This window comes from Tachyglossus aculeatus, chromosome 8 (assembly GCF_015852505.1).
Source record: "Tachyglossus aculeatus isolate mTacAcu1 chromosome 8, mTacAcu1.pri, whole genome shotgun sequence".
NCBI lineage: Eukaryota > Metazoa > Chordata > Mammalia > Monotremata > Tachyglossidae > Tachyglossus > Tachyglossus aculeatus.
Window position 1 is genome coordinate 39,963,841 of NC_052073.1, and position 18,207 is coordinate 39,982,047.

General features: G+C 57.2%; 1 protein-coding gene across 1 annotated transcript in view; it reads left to right on the forward strand.

The window, feature by feature from the left end:
* The first annotated feature begins 3,190 nt into the window (after positions 1-3,190).
* NPEPPS (aminopeptidase puromycin sensitive) overlaps positions 3,191-18,207 on the forward strand; it is a 62,498-nt gene continuing 47,481 nt past the window's right edge. Inside the window, exons 1-2 of the mRNA XM_038750123.1 lie at positions 3,191-3,392; positions 13,862-13,946. Of these exons, the coding sequence (XP_038606051.1) occupies positions 3,270-3,392; positions 13,862-13,946 (208 nt within the window). The 5' untranslated portion in view covers positions 3,191-3,269. The remainder of the gene's footprint in view (positions 3,393-13,861; positions 13,947-18,207) is intronic.

Consider the following 18,207-nt stretch of genomic DNA (forward strand, 5'->3'; position numbering starts at 1 on the left):
CAAATTCCCACTCCGCGAATTGTCAGCTGCGTGACTTTAGGCAAGTCACTTCACTTCTCTGGGCCTCAGTGACCTCATCTGGAAAATGGGGATGAAGACTGTGAGGTCCCCCCCCCCCCCCCCCCCACCGTGGGACAACCTGATCACCTTGTAACCTCCCCAGCGGTTAGAACAGTGCTTTGCACGTAGTGAGCGCTTAATAAATGTCATTATTATTACCAGTTCTCTGTGCCCTCAGTTTGTTTCCCTGTAATAATAATAATAATAATGATGGTATTTGTTTCTGGACTGTGAGCCCACTGTTGGGTAGGGACCGTCTCTATATGATGTTGCCAGCTTGTACTTCCCAAGCGCTTAGTCCGGTGCCCTGCACACAGTAAGTGCTCAATAAATACGAATGAATGAATAAATGAATGAGTGAATTAGCGGCAGAGGAGCAGAGGGTGCGGGCTGGGGTGGAGAAGGAGAGAAGGGAGGTGAGGCCTTCCCAAACTGAGCCCCCTCCTTCCTCTCCCCCTCCTCCCCATCCCCCTCGCCTTACCTCCTTCCCCTCCCCACAGCACCTGTATATATATATATCCATATATGTTTGTACGGATTTATTACTCTATTTTATTTGTACATGTTTATTCTATTTATTTTATTTTGTTAATATGTTTGGTTTTGTTTTCTGTCTCCCCCTTCTGGACTGTGAGCCCTCTGTTGGGTAGGGACCGTCTGTATATGTTGCCAACTTGTCCTTCCCAAGCGCTTAGTCCAGCGCTCTGCACACAGGAGGCGCTCAATAAATACGATTGAACGAATGAATGAAGGAGGTGAGGGGGGAGGGGGCGAGGGGGATGGACAGCCTGAAGGGGGCGGACAGCTTGAAGGGGGCGGGGCCGCGCACGCGCGCCGCGAAAGGGGGCGTGGCCGCGCACGCGCTGCCAAAGGGGGCGGGGCCGCGCGCGTTTGCTGCGCATGGGGGCGGGACCACGCACGTTGCGGAAGGGGGCGGGGCCTCACGCTCGCGCGCTGCGGAAGGAGGCGGGGCACGCACGCGCGCTGCTGAAGGGGCGGGGCACGATCGCGCGCGGCGAAAGGGGGCGGGGCCGCGCGCGTGCTCTGCGGATGGGGGTGGGGCCGCTCGCGCTGCCTAAGGGGGCGGGGCCGCTCACGTGGCGGAAGGGGGCGGGGCCGCTCACGTGGCGGAAGGGGGCGGGGCCTCACTCTCGCTCCGCGGAAGGGGCGGGGCCACGCACGTTGCGGAAGGGGGCGGGGCCGCGCGCGCGCTGCCTACGGGGGCGGGGCCACTCCCGTTGCGAAAGGGGGCGGGGCCTCACGCTCGCGCTGCGGATGGGGGTGGGGCCGCTCTCGGGGCCTTTGGGGGGCGGGGCCGCTCACGTGGAGGAAGGGGGCGGGGCCTCACTCTCGCTCTGCGGGAGGGGCGGGGCCACGCACGTTGCGGGAGGGCGGGGACACGCGCGTGCGCTGCCGATGGGGGCGGGGCCGCGCGCGCTGCCTACGGGGGCGGGGCCACGCACGTTGAGAAAGGGGGCGGGATCACGCACGTTGCGGAAGGGGGCGGGGTCGTACGCTCGCGCGCTGCGGAATGGGGCGGGGCACGCACGCGCGCTGCTGAAGGGGCGGGGCAGGATCGCGCGCGCGGGGAAAGGGGGCGGGGCCGCGCGCGTGCGCTGCGGATGGGGGTGGGGCCGCTCGCGCTGCCTAAGGGGGCGGGCCGCTCACGTGGCGGAAAAGGGGGCGGGGCCTCACTCTCGCTCTGCGGGAGGGGCGGGGCCACGCACGTTGCGGAAGGGGCGGGGACACGCGCGTGCGCTGCGGATGGGGGTGGGGCCGCGCGCGCGCTGCCTACGGGGGCGGGGCCACGCACGTTGCGAAAGGGGGCGGGATCACGCACGTTGCGGAAGGGGGCGGGGCACGCACGCGCGCTGCTGAAGGGGCGGGGCAGGATCGCGCGCGCGGCGAAAGGGGGCGGGGCCGCGCGCGTGCGCTGCGGAGGGGGGTGGGGCCGCTCGCGCTGCCTAAGGGGGCGGGCCGCTCACGTGGCGGAAAAGGGGGCGGGGCCTCACTCTCGCTCTGCGGAAGGGGCGGGGCCACGCACGTTGCGGAAGGGGGCGGGGACGCGCGCGTGCGCTGCGGATGGGGGCGGGGCCGCGCGCGAGCTGCCTACGGGGGCGGGGCCACGCACGTTGCGAAAGGGGGCGGGATCACGCACGTTGCGGAAGGGGGCGGGGACTCACTCTCGCTCTGCGGAAGGGGGCGGGGCCGCACGCTCGCTCTGCGGAAGGGGCGGGGCCACGCACGTTGCGGGAGGGGCGGGGCCGCGCGCGTGCGCTGCCGATGGGGGCGGGGCCGCGCGCGCGCTGCCTACGGGGGCGGGGCCACGCACGTTGCGAAAGGGGGCGGGATCACGCACGTTGCGGAAGGGGGCGGGGTCGTACGCTCGCGCGCTGCGGAAGGGGGCGGGGCACGCACGCGCGCTGCTGAAGGGGCGGGGCAGGATCGCGCGCGGCGAAAGGGGGCGGGGGCCGCGCGCGTGCGCTGCGGATGGGGGGGGGGGCCGCTCGCGCTGCCTAAGGGGGCGGGCCGCTCACGTGGCGGAAAAGGGGGCGGGGCCTCACTCTCGCTCTGCGGGAGGGGCGGGGCCACGCACGTTGCGGAAGGGGCGGGGCCACGCACGTTGCGGGGGGGCGGGGACGCGCGCGTGCGCTGCGGATGGGGGCGGGGCCGCGCGCGCTGCCTACGGGGGCGGGGCCACGCACGTTGCGAAAGGGGGCGGGATCACGCACGTTGCGGAAGGGGGCGGGGACTCACTCTCGCTCTGCGGAAGGGGGCGGGGCCGCACGCTCGCTCTGCGGAAGGGGCGGGGCCACGCACGTTGCGGGAGGGGCGGGGACGCGCGCGTGCGCTGCGGATGGGGGCGGGGCCGCGCGCGCTGCCTACGGGGGCGGGGCCACGCACGTTGCGTAAGGGGGCGGGGCCGCGCGCTCGCGCTGCGTAAGGGGGCGGGCCCGCGCACGCCTCCTTCGTCTCCTTCCGTGCGTGCGTGCGCGCGTGCGTGCGTGCGTCCCTTCCCCCGGCCCCTCCCCCCTCCCCCGGGTCCCCTCCGGCGGTTGCCCGCCCGGCCGGCCCCTCAGGCCCCTCAGGTCGCCATCCCCGGTGGCCGCCTCGTCCGTCGCCCTCCCTCGTCCTCCTCTTCCTCCTCCTCCGCCGCCGCCGCCGCCTTCCGCCCCCCGCGCTCCCGGGGCCGCGCTCCCGGGGCCGCGATGCCGGAGAAGCGTCCGTTCGAGCGGCTGCCGGCCGACGTGTCCCCCGTCAACTACGGCCTCTGCCTCAAGCCCGACCTGCTCGACTTCACCTTCGAGGGAAAGCTGGAGGCCGCCGCCCAGGTACGGGGCGGGGACCCCCTCCCCAGCCCCCCCGCCTTACCTCCTTCCCCTCCCCACACCACCTTTATAGATGTTTGTACGGATTTGTTACTCTATTTATTTTAGTTGTACATATCTATTCTATTCATTTTATTTGGTTAATATAGTTGGTTTTGTTCTCCGTCTCCCCCTTCTAGACTGTGAGCCCACTGGTGGGTAGGGACCGTCTCTAGATGTGGCCAACTTGGACTTCCCAAGCGCTTAGTCCAGTGCTCTGCACACAGTAAGCGTTCATCCCCCGGGCCTGGAATGCCCCCAATCCCTCCGCCCATCCGCCAAGCTCGCCCTCTTCCTCCCTTCAAGGCCCTGCTGAGAGCTCACCTCCTCCAGGAGGCCTTCCCACACTCAGCCCCTTCCTTTCTCTCCCCCTCGTCCCCCTCCCCATCCCCCCCGCCTTACCTCCTTCCCTTCCCCACACCACCTGGATAGATGTTTGTACGGATTTATTACTCTATTTATTTTACTTGTACACATCTATTCTATTCATTTTATTTGGTTAATATATTTGGTTTTGTTCTCTGTCTCCCCCTTCTAGACTGTGAGCCCACTGTTGGGTAGGGACTGTCTCTATGCGTTACCAGCTTGGACTTCCCAAGCGCTTAGTCCAGTGCTCTGCACACAGTAAGCGCTCATCCCCCGGGCCTGGAATGCCCCCAATCCCTCCGCCCCTCCGCCAAGCTCGCTCTCTTCCTTCCTTCAAGGCCCTGCTGAGAGCTCACCTCCTCCAGGAGGCCTTCCCACACTCAGCCCCTTCCTTCCTCTCCCCCTCGTCCCCCCCCCCCATCCCCCCCGCCTTACCTCCTTCCCTTCCCCACACCACCTGGATAGATGTTTGTTCGGATTTATTACTCTATTTATTTTACTTGTACACATCTATTCTATTCATTTTATTTGGTTAATATATTTGGTTTTGTTCTCTGTCTCCCCCTTCTAGACTGTGAGCCCACTGTTGGGTAGGGACTGTCTCTATGCGTTACCAGCTTGTACTTCCCAAGCGCTTAGTCCAGTGCTCTGCACACAGTAAGCGCTCATCCCCCGGGCCTGGAATGCCCCCAATCCCTCCGCCCCTCCGCCAAGCTCGCCCTCTTCCACCCTTCAAGGCCCTGCTGAGAGCTCACCTCCTCCAGGAGGCCTTCCCACACTCAGCCCCTTCCTTCCTCTCCCCCTCGTCCCCCTCCCCATCCCCCCCGCCTTACCTCCTTCCCTTCCCCACACCACCTGGATAGATGTTTGTACGGATTTATTACTCTATTTATTTTACTTGTACACATCTATTCTATCTATTTTATTATGTTAATATGCTTGGTTTTGTCGTCTGTCTCCCCCTTCTAGCCTGTGAGCCCACTGTTGGGTAGGGACCGTCTCTAGATGTGGCCAGCTTGGACTTCCCAAGCGCTTAGTCCAGTGCTCTGCACACAGTAAGCGCTCATCCCCCGGGCCTGGAATGCCCCCAATCCCTCTGCCCATCCGCCAAGCTCGCCCTCTTCCTTCCTTCAAGGCCCTGCTGAGAGCTCACCTCCTCCAGGAGGCCTTCCCACACTCAGCCCCTTCCTTCCTCTCCCCCTCGTCCCCCTCCCCATCCCCCCCGCCTTACCTCCTTCCCCTCCCCACACCACCTTTATAGATGTTTGTACGGATTTATTACTCTATTTATTTTACTTGTACACATCTATTCTATCTATTTTATTATGTTAATATGCTTGGTTTTGTTCTCCGTCTCCCCCTTCTAGACTGTGAGCCCGCCGTCGGGTAGGGACCGTCCCTCGATGTGGCCAGCTTGGACTTCCCAAGCGCTTAGTACACACAGTAAGCGCTCATTAAATACGATTGATTGATTGGACTTCCCAAGCGCTGAGTACAGTGCTCGGCACACAGTAAGCGCCCAATCAATACAATTGAATGAATTGAATTGAATAAATACGATTGATTGATTGGACTTCCCAAGCGCTGAGTACAGTGCTCGACACACAGTAAGCGCTCAATAAATACGATTGATCGATTGATTCCCCTCCCCACACTACCTGTATATGTATATATGTTTGTACGTATTTATTATTCTATTTTATTTGTCCATATCTATTCTATTCATTTTATTTGGTTAATATATTTGGTTTTGTTCTCTGTCTCCCCCTTCTAGACTGTGAGCCCACTGTTGGGTAGGGACTGTCTCTAGATGTGGCCAGCTTGGACTTCCCAAGCGCTTAGTCCAGTGCTCTGCACACAGTAAGCGTTCATCACCCGGGCCTGGAATGCCCCCAGTCCCTCTGCCCATCCGCCAAGCTGGCTCTCTTCCTCCCCTCAAGGCCCTGCTGAGAGCTCACCTCCTCCAGGAGGCCTTCCCACACTCAGCCCTCTCCTTCCTCTCCGCCTCGTCCCCCTCTCCATCCCCCCATCTTTCCTCCTTTCCTTCCCCACAACACCTGGATAGATGTTTGTACATTTTTATTACTCTATTTATTTTACTTGCACATATCTATTCTATTCATTTTATTTTGTTAATATGTTTGGTTTTGTCGTCTGTCTCCCCCTTGTAGACTGTGAGCCCGCTGTTGGGTAGGGACCGTCTCTAGATGTTGCCAACTTGGACTTCCCAAGCGCTTAGTACAGTGCTCGGCACACAGTAAGCGCTCAATAAATACGATTGATTGATTGATTGATTCCCCTCCCCACACCACCTGTATATATGTTTGTACGGATTTATTACTCTATTTATTGATTTATTTTACTTGTACATATCTATTCTATTCATTTTATTTTGTTAATATGTTTGGTTTTGTCGTCTGTCTCCCCCTTGTAGACTGTGAGCCCGCTGTTGGGTAGGGACCGTCTCTAGATGTTGCCAACTTGGACTTCCCAAGCGCTTAGAACAGTGCTCGGCACACGGTAAGCGCTCAATAAATACGATTGAATGAATGAGTGAATGAATGAATGAATGAGCCCGCTGTTGGGCAGGGACCGTCTCTATATGTTGCCAACTTGGACTTCCCAAGCGCTTAATCCAGTGCTCTGCACACGGTAAGCGCTCAATAAATATGAATGAATGAATGAATGTTGGGTAGGGACCGTCTCTATCTGTTCCCGACTTGGACTTCCCAAGCGCTTAGTCCACTGCTCTGCACACAGTAAGCGCTCAATAAATACGAATGAATGAAAGGAGGCCTTCCCAGACTGAGCCCCCTCTTCCCTCTCCTCCCCCTCCCCATCCCCCCCCCGCCTTACCCCCTTCCCCTTCCCACAGCACCTGGATATATCTTTGTACAGATTGATTACTCTATTTTACTTGTACAGATTTATTCTATTTATTTTATTTGGTTAATGTGTGTTGTTTTGTCGTCTGTCTCCCCTTTCTAGACTGTGAGCCCGCTGTTGGGTAGGGACCGTCTTTAGGTGTTGCCGACTTGGACTTCCCAAGAGCTTAGTCCAGTGCTCTGCACACAGTAAGCGCTCAATAAATACGATTGAATGAATGTTGGGTAGGGACCGTCTCTATATGTTGCCGACTTGCACTTCCCAAGCGCTTAGTCCAGTGCTCTGCACACAGTAAGCGCTCAATAAATAGGATTGAATGAATGAATGAATGAAAGGAGGCCTTTCCAGACTGAGCCCCCTCCTCCCCCATCCCCCCCGCCTTACCTCCTTCCCCTCCCCACAGCACCTGTATATTCGTATATATGTTTGTACATGTTTATTACTCTATTTATTTTATTTGTACATATTTATTCTATTTATTTTATTTGGTTAATGTGTGTTGTTTTGTCGTCCGTCTCCCCCTTCTAGGCTGTGAGCCCGCTGTTGGGCAGGGACCGTCTCTCTATGTTGCCAACTTGGACTTCCCAAGCGCTTAGTCCAGTGCTCTGCACACAGTAAGAGCTCAATAAATACGATTGAATGAATGAATGAAAGGAGGCCTTCCCAGACTGAGTCCCCTCTTTCCTCTCCCCCTCCTCCCCGCCTTACCTCCTTCCCCTCCCCACAGCCCCTGTATATATGTATATTTGTTTGTACGGATTTATTACTCTATTTATTTTACTTGTAGATATTTATTCTACTTATTTTGTTAATATGTTTTGTTTTGTCGTCTGTCTCCACCTTCTAGACTGTGAGCCTGATGTTGGGTAGGGACGGTCTCTCTGTGTTGCCTACTTGTACTTCCCAAGCACTTAGTACAGTGCTCTGCACACAGTAAGCGCTCAATAAATACGATTGAATGAGTGAATGAAGGAGGCCCCAGGGGCCCCTTCCTCGTCTCCCTCCCACCCCCCCACCCCAACCAGGCCTTAATAAGAATAATAATAATAGCATTTATTAAGCGCTTACTATCTGTAAAGCACTGCTCTAAGCGCTGGGGAGGTTACAAGCATTGTGGCTCAGTGGAAAGAGCCTGGGCTTTGGAATCAGAGGTCATGGGTTCAAATCCTGACTCTGCCACATGTCTGCTGTGTGACCTTGGGTGAATCACTTCACTTCTCTGAGCCTCAGTGACCTCATCTGTAAAATGGGGATTAAGACTGTGAGCCCCAAGTGGGACAACTTGATCATCTTGTATCCCCCTCAGCGCTTAGAACAGTGTTCTGCACGTAGTAAGTGCTTAACAAATGCCATTATTATTATTATTATTATTATTATTTTATTATTATTATTACAAGGTGATCAGGTTGTGCCACCGGGGGCTCACAGTCTTCATTCATTCGTTCATTCAGTCGTATTCATTGAGCGCCTACTGTGTGCAGAGCACTGGACTAAGCACTTGGGAAGTCCAAGTTGGCAACATAGTTGGTCCCTACCCCACAGCGGGCTCACAGTCTAGAAGGGGGAGACAGACAACAAAACAAAACATATTCACAAAATAAAATAAATAGAATAAATATGTACAAGTAAAATAAATAAATAGAGTAATAAATATGTACAAACATATATACATATATACAGGTACTGTGGGGAGGGGAAGGAGGTAAGGCGGGGGGATCCCCATTTTACAGATGAGGGAACTGAGGCCCAGAGAATAATAATAATGATGGCAATTATTAAGTGCTTACTATGTGCAAAGCACTGTTCTAAGCGCTGGGGAGGTTACAAGGTAATCAGGTTGTCCCACGGGGAGCTCGCAGTCTTCATCCCCATTATACAGATGAGGGAACTGAGGCCCAGAGAATAATAATAATGAGGGCATTTGTTAAGCACTCACTATGTGCAAAGCACTGTTTTAAGCGCTGGGGAGGATACAAGGTGATCAGGTTGTCCCACCTGTGAGCCCCACCTGGGGCTCACAGTCTTCATCCCCATTTTACAGATGAGGTGATGGAGGCGCTGAGAAGTGAAGTGACTTGCCCAAAGTCACCCAGATGACAAGTGGCGGAGCTGGGATTCGAACCCATGACCTCCGACTCCCGAGCCTGGGCTCTTTCCGTTGAGCCACGCTGCTTCTCCTGTTTACTGAGCGCTGTGTGCAGAGCACTGAACTAAGCGCTTGGGAAGTAAAGTTTGACAGCAGATAGAGACGGTCCCTACCCAACGACGAGCACACGGCCTAGAAGCGGGGAGACAGACAGCAAAACAAAACAGGGAGACAGGTGTCAAAACGGTCAGAATAAGTAGAATTATGGCTATATGCACACCATTAACAAAATAAATAGAGTAGTAAATATGCGCAAGTGAAATAGAGTAATAAATCGGTACAAATATATACAAGTGCTGTGGGGAGGGGTAGGAGGTAGGGCAGGTGGGGAGGAGGAGGGGAAAAGGGGGCTTAGTCTGTGAAAAAGGGGGCTCAGGTTGCCCCCAGACCCCCACCGGACCCTGAATCGTCTGCCCAGTGGCCCCCGAACCCAAACGGGAGGGGAGGCTCGGGTCTCGAGGCCCGGTTCGAGCCACGTTCGGTTCCAGCCTGCCTGAGCGCTTAGGACAGTGCTCTGCACACCGTCAGCGCTCACTAAATCCGATTGCCTGAAAGAGTGGGATTTTTAAGCGTGTCACTGGGACTTAAAGGCCTCACCTTCCCCGCCCCCAAACCACCCATCTCTTCCGACAACCAGCCACATCTTTAACGCTTCGGGAGCCGAAAGAGCGGGAGCCCGGTTGTAGATGCACCCAGATTCTCCAGCCCAATTCTCCATTCCCACCGGTGGGAAGGAAGGCCGGAGCGGGAAGATCTGTCCCGGCTCGGGCCGGGATAGCGATTGGCGGGGCGGGGAGGAGAGCGGGGCTTGTTGAACGGCGGCCGGGTCTTGTGACTTGGCAAGACCTGCAGGGAGGTGACCTGTGAGTTTACATCTTGTGGGGGTGGAGGGGAGAGGGGGAAAAACAAAATACCCCCGAGAAAAGCCTCCTCCCTGACCGGCCCCGGTGGGGGTGGGTCTCTAGGTCAGTCGGGGACCCCCCCCCCAAAATGACACACAGATGGTGGACCCCTCCCGGGAAGGGGAGGCCACTGGATCTGCTCCCGTTCCAGCGCCACCGAAAAGCCAGAGAGAGGCCAGAGCCGGGGGCCGGAGAGCCTCTTGACGCCGGACGGCCGAATCCCTCCCGCAGTTCGCGCCCGTCCCCTGGACAAAAGGGAGAGCAATCTGGGGCCCCCTGAGGTTTTGGGGTTCAGGGAGCCCGTGTGGCCTCTAAGGCTAGAGTGGCCGGCTGGCTACTCCTAAGCACTTGGGAGATTTCAGAGGGCTCTGGCCTCTTTTCAGAAATTCTTCAGGGGGAGGGCAGTACACTTTAAGGAGGGCACGGCATTGTTTATTTTTTATTTTATTTTTTTAACGTGCTTCCTCCCTTTCAAAGGACGCTAGGCCCTTCTGCCCGCGCCTTAGCCACCCCCGAAAGAATCGAGGGGGGTAGGTGACCCGCCGTGGGGTTTCAGAGTAAGGAAAATCCCCGAGTTGTCGATTATCCGGCCTAACGCGGGGAAGCCGGGCCCGTGGAATCACCGGCGCTCGTTTCGGCCCGACGGGGATGCGGACCGAATTCCAGATTTATGAATTTTGGGCCCCGCTGGCTGTAGTATTACACGGAGCCCGAAAGTCGCTCCGTCCCTTGGGTTGCAGGATTTTTTGATAAGTGCCGAGTGTTTGTCCAGGTTACTTATTAGAAACCCGGTGGATTTTTAACCTTGTTTTTTGGGTGTGGAGCTATGGGGGAAGGGAGCAAATTAGCATGCGGCCATTTATCTGGTGGACTTTCAGCCAAGTCCCCGCCCAGCGCGTCCTGGCGCAAGCTCGGGCCATGGACCTGCTCGGGAGAACCCGGGGGCGGCCCGGTTTTCTAGGTGGCGGCCCTGGGCTCCGGGCCGGGCCCGGCGCGCTCCGACGTTGTCTCGAGAATTCCCGACCTCCGAATTCCCGACCTCCGCCAAGCAGTGGCGGCCGCCCAAGGTGGATCACAAGTCGATGAGTGTGCCGGCGCTTCCCGGTCCCGGGGGCCCGGGATGAGTCGTCGGCCCCGAGGCCGGAGCCCGGCCGGGCTGGCCCGGGGCCAGGGCAGTCGGGGAAAGCTGGCGACGAGGAAACGTTCTCGCGGGAGTCGGGAATGGGGACTCTCCCGTGGCGCGGGGTGGCGCGTGGCCTCCCGCTCGCTTCCCGCAGGGGCCGTGGGCGAGGCCGAACTCGATGGCCGAAAGCCGGCCCTGCGGATCGGGGGAATCGGGATCGTGGCCGTTCCCAGAGACGGGCCGAACCCCCGTCCCCGGAGCTGGGGCCTCGTGCCTGTCGGCCGCCAGATACGCGGATTGGCGCGTGTATCTGCAGGGGCTGTCCGGGCCCCGCACCCTAGATCGGAAGCGCCTCGAGGGCAAGGGATTTGCCTTGTATTGCAATTGCGTTTGCACAGGCAGCTCAGATGATCGTTTATGTACTGTCCCAAGCAGGTAGTACAGGAAAGGCTAAGCCCCGTCCCGAGACAAAAATGGGAGATAGCGGCGGCATTCCAGTCTCCGGCACCGTCTCACGGAAGAGTGGGAAAGAAGCGTATCAGCGGCCCGGCCCGCCGGAGGGCCCGCTCCGTGTGGAGGAGGAAAATGGGGCTGCCTTCTGAAGGGTTAACGCCCTACACCTCCTCTCTGAGTCTCTCGTCTTGGACTCTATAAGGCGCTTACCGCAGAGCAGTGCACGTAGTAAGCACTCAGTACATGCAGTTGATACCACAGAGAAGGAGCACGGCATGGTGGGTAGATCCCGGCCCTGGGAGTCGGAAGGTCATGGGTTCTAATCCCAGTCCCGCCACTTGTCCGCTCTGTGACCTTGGGCAAGTCACTCCGCTTCTCTGGGCCTCAGTTACCTCGCTCTGTAAAATGGGGAGCATTCTACCGGGAGCCCCGTATGGGACAAGGAACTGTGTTCAACTTGATTTTCCCGCATCCACCCCGGCGCTCAGTACGATGCCTGTCACATTGCGAGCGCTTAGCCAATACCGTTGATGTTATTATTGTCATTATTGTCACTGATTGATTGAGCCCCTTTGGGGCTTTTGCTCCGGGCCACGGTTCCAGCACCGGGACCCGCTGTATGAAATGCCCAGGCTCACGGCGGCCCTTCCTTTGTTCAGTCAGTCCGTCGGCCGTATTTATCGAGCACTTAACTTTGTGCCGAGCGCTGGACTGAATGCTTGGGAGAGGACAATAGAATGATATAACGGGCACGTTCCGTGCCCACAGTGAGCTTACGGTCTAGAGGGGGAGGGTACCACGGGCTTCTGGTGGGGACTCGCTGTCCCCCGCCCCCCAGCCCAGGCCGACGCGGCGGTCTCGGACTTTCCACGGCGGAGTGGCGAGAGGGGCACCCCCGAGACCTGCCGGCTCGGCTTGCTGTTTCCGAGGCCCGGGCCGCCGATCGCCAGCCTTGGCAGCGAAACACGTGTGACTCAGGTGTGGCCGTCTGGGCGACGGTTCGTCACCGGGTGGTGTCACTTCCCGCAGGATGTGAGGCAGGTCAGGGAGCGCGGATGAGGCGGGCCGGGCCGGCCTCTCTCCGGGGACCCGTGCCCGGGCGAGGGAAGTTCCCTCCGCTCCCGGCCCACCCCCCGGGGCCTCTCCCTCGGGCCGGGGGATAATAATAATAATGGCATTTATTAAGCACTTACTCTGTGCAAAGCACTGTTCTAAGCGCTGGGGAGGTAACAAGGTGATGAGGTTGTCCCACGGGGGGCTCACAGTCTTAATCCCCGTTTTACAGATGAGGGAACTGAGGCACAGAGAAGTGACTTGCCCAAAGTCACCCACCTGACAAATGGCAGAGCTGGGATTCGAACCCACGACCTCTGACTCCAAAGTCCGGGCTCTTTCCACTGAGCCACGTTGCTTCTATAATAATAATAATGGCATTTATTAAGCGCTTACTGTGTGCAAAGCACTGCTGTAAGCGCTGGGGAGGTTACAAGGTGATCAGGTTGTCCCACGGGGGGCTCCCAGTCTTCATCCCCATTTTCCAGATGAGGTCAGTGAGGCCCAGAGAAGTGAAGTGACTTGCCCAGAGTCACCCAGCTGACAGTTGGCGGAGCCGGGATTTGAACCCGTGACCTCCGACTCCAAAGCCCGGGCTCTTTCCGCTGAGCCACTCTGCTTCTCTTATGATGATGAGATGATGCGGGCTAGAGCCCATAGAGGAGGGGCCTTCTCACTCACCTTCCTGTCCCAAGCCAGCAACGTCCGGGCGCCCCGAGCTTTTAGTCTTTTAGACTGTGAGCCCACTGTTGGGCAGGGCCTGTCTCTATATGTTGCCAATTTGTACTTCCCAAGCGCTTAGTACAGTGCTCTGCACACAGTAAGCGCTCAATAAATACGATTGATGATGATGAGCCGTGCAGCTCCACATCCTGGCGTCGCGCTGGGGGTGGGTGGCGGCGGTGGCGGCGGTAGCTGGAAGGCCTGAGCCACGAAAAGACTCGGCCGCCGTCGTGCACGCCGCCTCTTTAGTGGCCGTCCCCTCTGCCGTTCCGAGAAGACGCTTCTCTGTCTGCTGCCTACCAGTTTTCCTTCCCTTAATAGTAACGATGATAATAACGACGATAGTACGCGTCATGCACTTAATTCATGCCGAGTACCCTACTAAGCGCAGGCGTAGAGAGGACACAATCAGTTTGGAACAGTTGCTGTCCCAAAGAGAACTCGCAATCCAAGAGGGAAGGAGAAAAGGAACCGAATCCCCATTTTACAGGGGAGGGAGCTGAGGCCCAGAGAAGGGAAGCGACCGGCCCGAGGTCTCCCGGCTAGCCAAGCCGGGATCAGAGGCCACGTCCTCCGACTCCCAGGACCAGGCGCTTTCCACTAGGCCGGTACTCAGTGACCCGCCCAAGGTCACACGGCAGACGAGTGGCGAAGCCGGGATTAGAACCCAGGTCCCCGTGACTCCCGGCCCTGGGCGTTCTCCCGGCGGACGGAGTCGTGGCTAGAGTGTCGGGCCCCGGGAGCCGGCCCGTTCACAGCCCATCCGACTCTTCTCTCGTAGGTGCGGCAGGCCACCAACCAGATCGTGATGAACTGCGCCGACATTGACATCATCACGGCCTCCTACGTGCCGGACGGCGACGAAGGTGAGGGCCGGGCCGGGCGCCGTGGGGGGTTGCGGGGAGGGCGTGATCGGAGCGGGGCCTCCCGCTGACGGCCGTCCCTTCGGGGGACGGGCAGGTCGGTCCCACGGTCCGACCCGCTTCTTCCTGGGAATGGTCGAGGGGCCAGCGGCCACTCCCAGAGTGGGCTGATTGGGGGACTGCCTTTCGACGACCACTGGACCCGCATGTTCTTATCACCCCGGTCTGTAGATTACCTGGGATGTGCGGGGACGTGCCCGCCGCGTGGTCTTTGGGGACCACCCGTCGGCCCACCTCTCAGGCTCGGTAGCAGAGCTGGCAGCGGCCGGTCCCATAAGGACCCGGGGTAGAGGAAACTCGGAGTCGGGGCAGGGGTGCGAGAGGCCCGGCTTTAACAAAGTGGCCCATCTCCCCATCCGTATCGCCTTCATCGCAGAGGGTGGCCTCGACCCACCCCGGTCTGGCAGAAGCCCCTTTATTTCCCAGGGCGGGCGCAAGGGTGCCGTGTGAGCCCCCTGCCCCCGTTGCCCGTCCCACGCTTCCGGGTTCAGTCTCGAAGGGTCCGGGGATCTCGCCAGGGAAGTAACCTTTCCCTTTCCCTCCGGAAGGTCCGGAGTGTTGTGATGACGAGGGAGCGGCTCTGTCCGTCCCAGGGCCTATCGTGGGCGCGTGCCCGTGTCGTTTTCTCACCCAGTCCCGTCCGCCGCACACCTCGCGGTATTTCCTCGGCTTCTGCGCCGGGGAATCCGTTTCGTCCTGGTTTGTTTTGGAGTCGGGATGCCTGTGAAGGGGATTTTCTGGCTGGGGGATTTCAGCACCTGCCGGTGGGACCCAAGCAGTCCCGTTGAACTTGAGCCCTGGTCAGGCAGCGGGGCTCTCGGAGCGAGGCCGCCCTGGAAGGGAGGACTCTTCGCTGGTCCGTCTTGGCTAGGTTGTCGCAGGAGGACTGCTCCGTGAGGGAAATCAAACCGGCATGACTTGTAAACGGGGGCCACGGCCAGGAGGAGAGGCAGGAGGGGTGCTGGCGCTCCCCAAGAGCAGGCCCCCAAAGCGAGTGAGCCGAAAGGGGACCAAGCAGGTTTGCGGACCGGCGGCATGCCGAGGAGGCGAGGACTTGGACCGTGTCTCCCCGACTTGGGACCGTGAGCTCGAGAAGTGTGTCTAACAACTTTGTTGGCTTGGACTCACCCAAGCGCTTAGTGCAGCGCTCTGTACACTGTAAGCAGTCAGGAAGTGCCCTCTTTCAATCGATGGATCTATTGATGTTTGGCCGGCATCCCCCAGCTCAGCATTGGCAAAGGCTCTTTGAAAGGGGCACAGGCTGGAGGGAAGTAGCGCCCAGTACAGCACACTACACCCAACTTGGGCTCTCGGTAAATACCAATAGTACGGCTACTACCACGGAGAAACAGCGTGATGGAGTGGAAAGAGCACGGGCTTAAGAGTAAGGGGACCTGAGTTCTAATCCCAGCTCTGCCTCCGGCCTGCTGTGTGACTGTGGGCAAGTCACTTCACTTCTGGTCCTCAGTGACCTCCTCTGTAAAATGGGGGGGTTAAGTGCTCGTTCTTCTTCCTACAAAGACTTTGAGCCCATATGGGACAGGGATTACGCCTGACCCGCTTATGTGACACCTTCCCCAGCGCTCAGTAGAGTACTTGGCACGCAGTGAGCCCTCAACATTGGCCACGTGCCCAGGTAGACATTACACTTGTCATTTTGGAGTGCACTTAGTGAGAAATGGAAATGTGCACGTTGCTTAGAACAGCCTCTATGTCAACCGTCTAGGTTAAGATGATCGATTTGATTCTTTTTCCTAATATTGTATTTTCTTAAACGGTGCCCCCTCCCCCCCCCCCGCCACGTATCTACGTGGCCACGTGTGGATTCTGTCCTCTTCCCAAAATTGACCTGGAGTGAGGCAACAGGTCTCCCTGGCTTCGGATCTTGGAAGATGTCTGAGAAGCCTGTGACGGAGGTCTCCGGAACGTCCCTCGGGAGCTGGTGGCAGCGGCGGCGTTCTGTCCTCCGCCTCCAAGTTCCCCTTTCGGCCCGAGCGACCGGTTCGCCGTTGCCGGCCCTCGGGGGGTCCGCTGGTGTGTAGACAGCAGCCTAGCAGAAGCCCTATCCGGTGCCTGAGGCCACCAGTCATCATCATCATCAATCGTATTTATTGAGCGCTTACTATGTGCAGAGCACTGTACTAAGCGCTTGGGAAGTCCAAGTTGGCAACATCTAGAGACAGTCCCTACCCAACAGTGGGCTCACAGTCTAAAAGGGGGAGACAGAGAACAAAACCAAGCATACTAACAAAATAAAATAAATAGAACAGATATGTACAAATAAAATAAATAAATAAATAAGTAGAGTGATAAATATGTACAAACATATATACAGTCCTCAGTTGCGGCTCCCTGGCCTTCTCTCCTTGCGTCCCGACCCCGGCGGTCCCTTCCGTTAACGTTTGGGACCCTGTCTCCTTTGCCCACGTCCTCTTTGAAAGCGGACGGTAGGACCAGCCCCGAGCCCCGTGGGGCCCTACTGCCCTGCCACTCTCTGAGGATGATGTGTGTGTATTGGGGGGCATCTTCTCTGGGCCCTAAGGTACCCCACTCTTTCATTCATTGATTCAATCGTATTTATTGAGCCCTGTACTAAGCGCTTGGGAAGTACAAGTTGGCAACGTATGGAGACGGTCCCTAATAATAATAATAATAATAATGATGATGGCATTTATTAAGCGCTTACACAGCTGACAATTGGTGGAGCTGGGATTTGAACCCATGACCTCTGACTCCCAAGCCCGGGATCTTGCCATTGAGCCACACTGCTTCTCTGCTACATATCCCCTCGTCCCGTTACCTCACCTCCATACGATTCTGCTACAACTCAGCCCACACACTTTGCTCCTTTAATAATAATTAATAATAATAAATAATAATAATAATAATGACATTTGTTAAGCGCTTACTATGTGCAAAGCACTGTTCTAAGCGCTGGGGAGGTTACAAGGTGATCAGGTTGTCCCACGTGGGGCTCACAGTCTTCATCCCCATTTTTCAGATGAGGGAACTGAGGCACAGAGAAGTGAAGTGACTTGCCTAAAGTCACACAGCTGGCAATTGGCGGAGCCGGGATTTGAACCCCTGACCTCTGACTCCATAGCCCGGGCTCTTTCCATTGAGCCATGCTGCTTCCCTACCCAACAGCGGGCTCACAGTCTAGAAGGGGGAGGCAGACGACAAAACATATTAACCAAATAAAATAAATAGAATAAATATGTACAAATAAAATAAATACGTACAAACATATATACATATATACGGGTGCTGTGGGGAGGGGAAGGAGGTAAGGTGGGGGGGATGGAGAGGAGGAGGAGGACGGGGAGAGGAAGGAGGGGGCTCAGTCTCACTCTTTCTGTTTTATGGTTCACTGGGACTGACGCCTCTTTTGCTGATGTTCAGTCAATCCGTGGTATTTATTAATAATAATAATGATGGCATTTATTAAGCGCTTGGTATGTGCAAAGCACTGTTCTCAGCGCTGGGGAGGTTACAAGGTGATCAGGTTGTCCCACGGGGGGCTCACAGTCTTCATCCCCATTTTACAGGTGAGGTCACTGAGGCCCAGAGAAGTGAGGTGACTTGCCCAAGGTCACGCAGCTGACAACTGGCGGAGCCGGGATTTGAACCCACAACCTCCGACACCCAAACCCGGGCTCTTGCCACTGAGCCACGTTGCTTCTCTGTAATAATGATGGCATTTGTTAAGCGCTTACTGTGTGCAAAGCACTGTTCTAAGCACTGGGGTAATTATAATAATAATAATAATGGCATTTATTAAGCGCTTACTATGTGCAGAGCACTGTTCTAAGCGCTGGGGGGATACAAGGTGATCAAGTTGTCCCACGTGGGGCTCATAGTCCTAATCCCCATTTTACAAATGAGGTAACTGAGGCACCGAGGGGTTGAGTGGTTTGCCCAAAGTCACCCAGCTGACAAGTGGCAGGGCGGAGAGTCGAACCCACGACCTCCGACTCCCGAGCCCGGGCTCTTTCCACTAAGCCACGCCGCCTGCCACTCTTACTGTGCGCCAGACACTATACTATCATCATCATCATCAATTGTATTTATTGAGCGCTTACTATGTGCAGAGCACTGTACTAAGCGCTTGGGAAGTACAAATTGGCAACATATACTAGGCGCTTGGGAGAGAACAGGTACGGTAGACACGATCCCTGCCCACAGAGAGTCCCAAGAGACGACA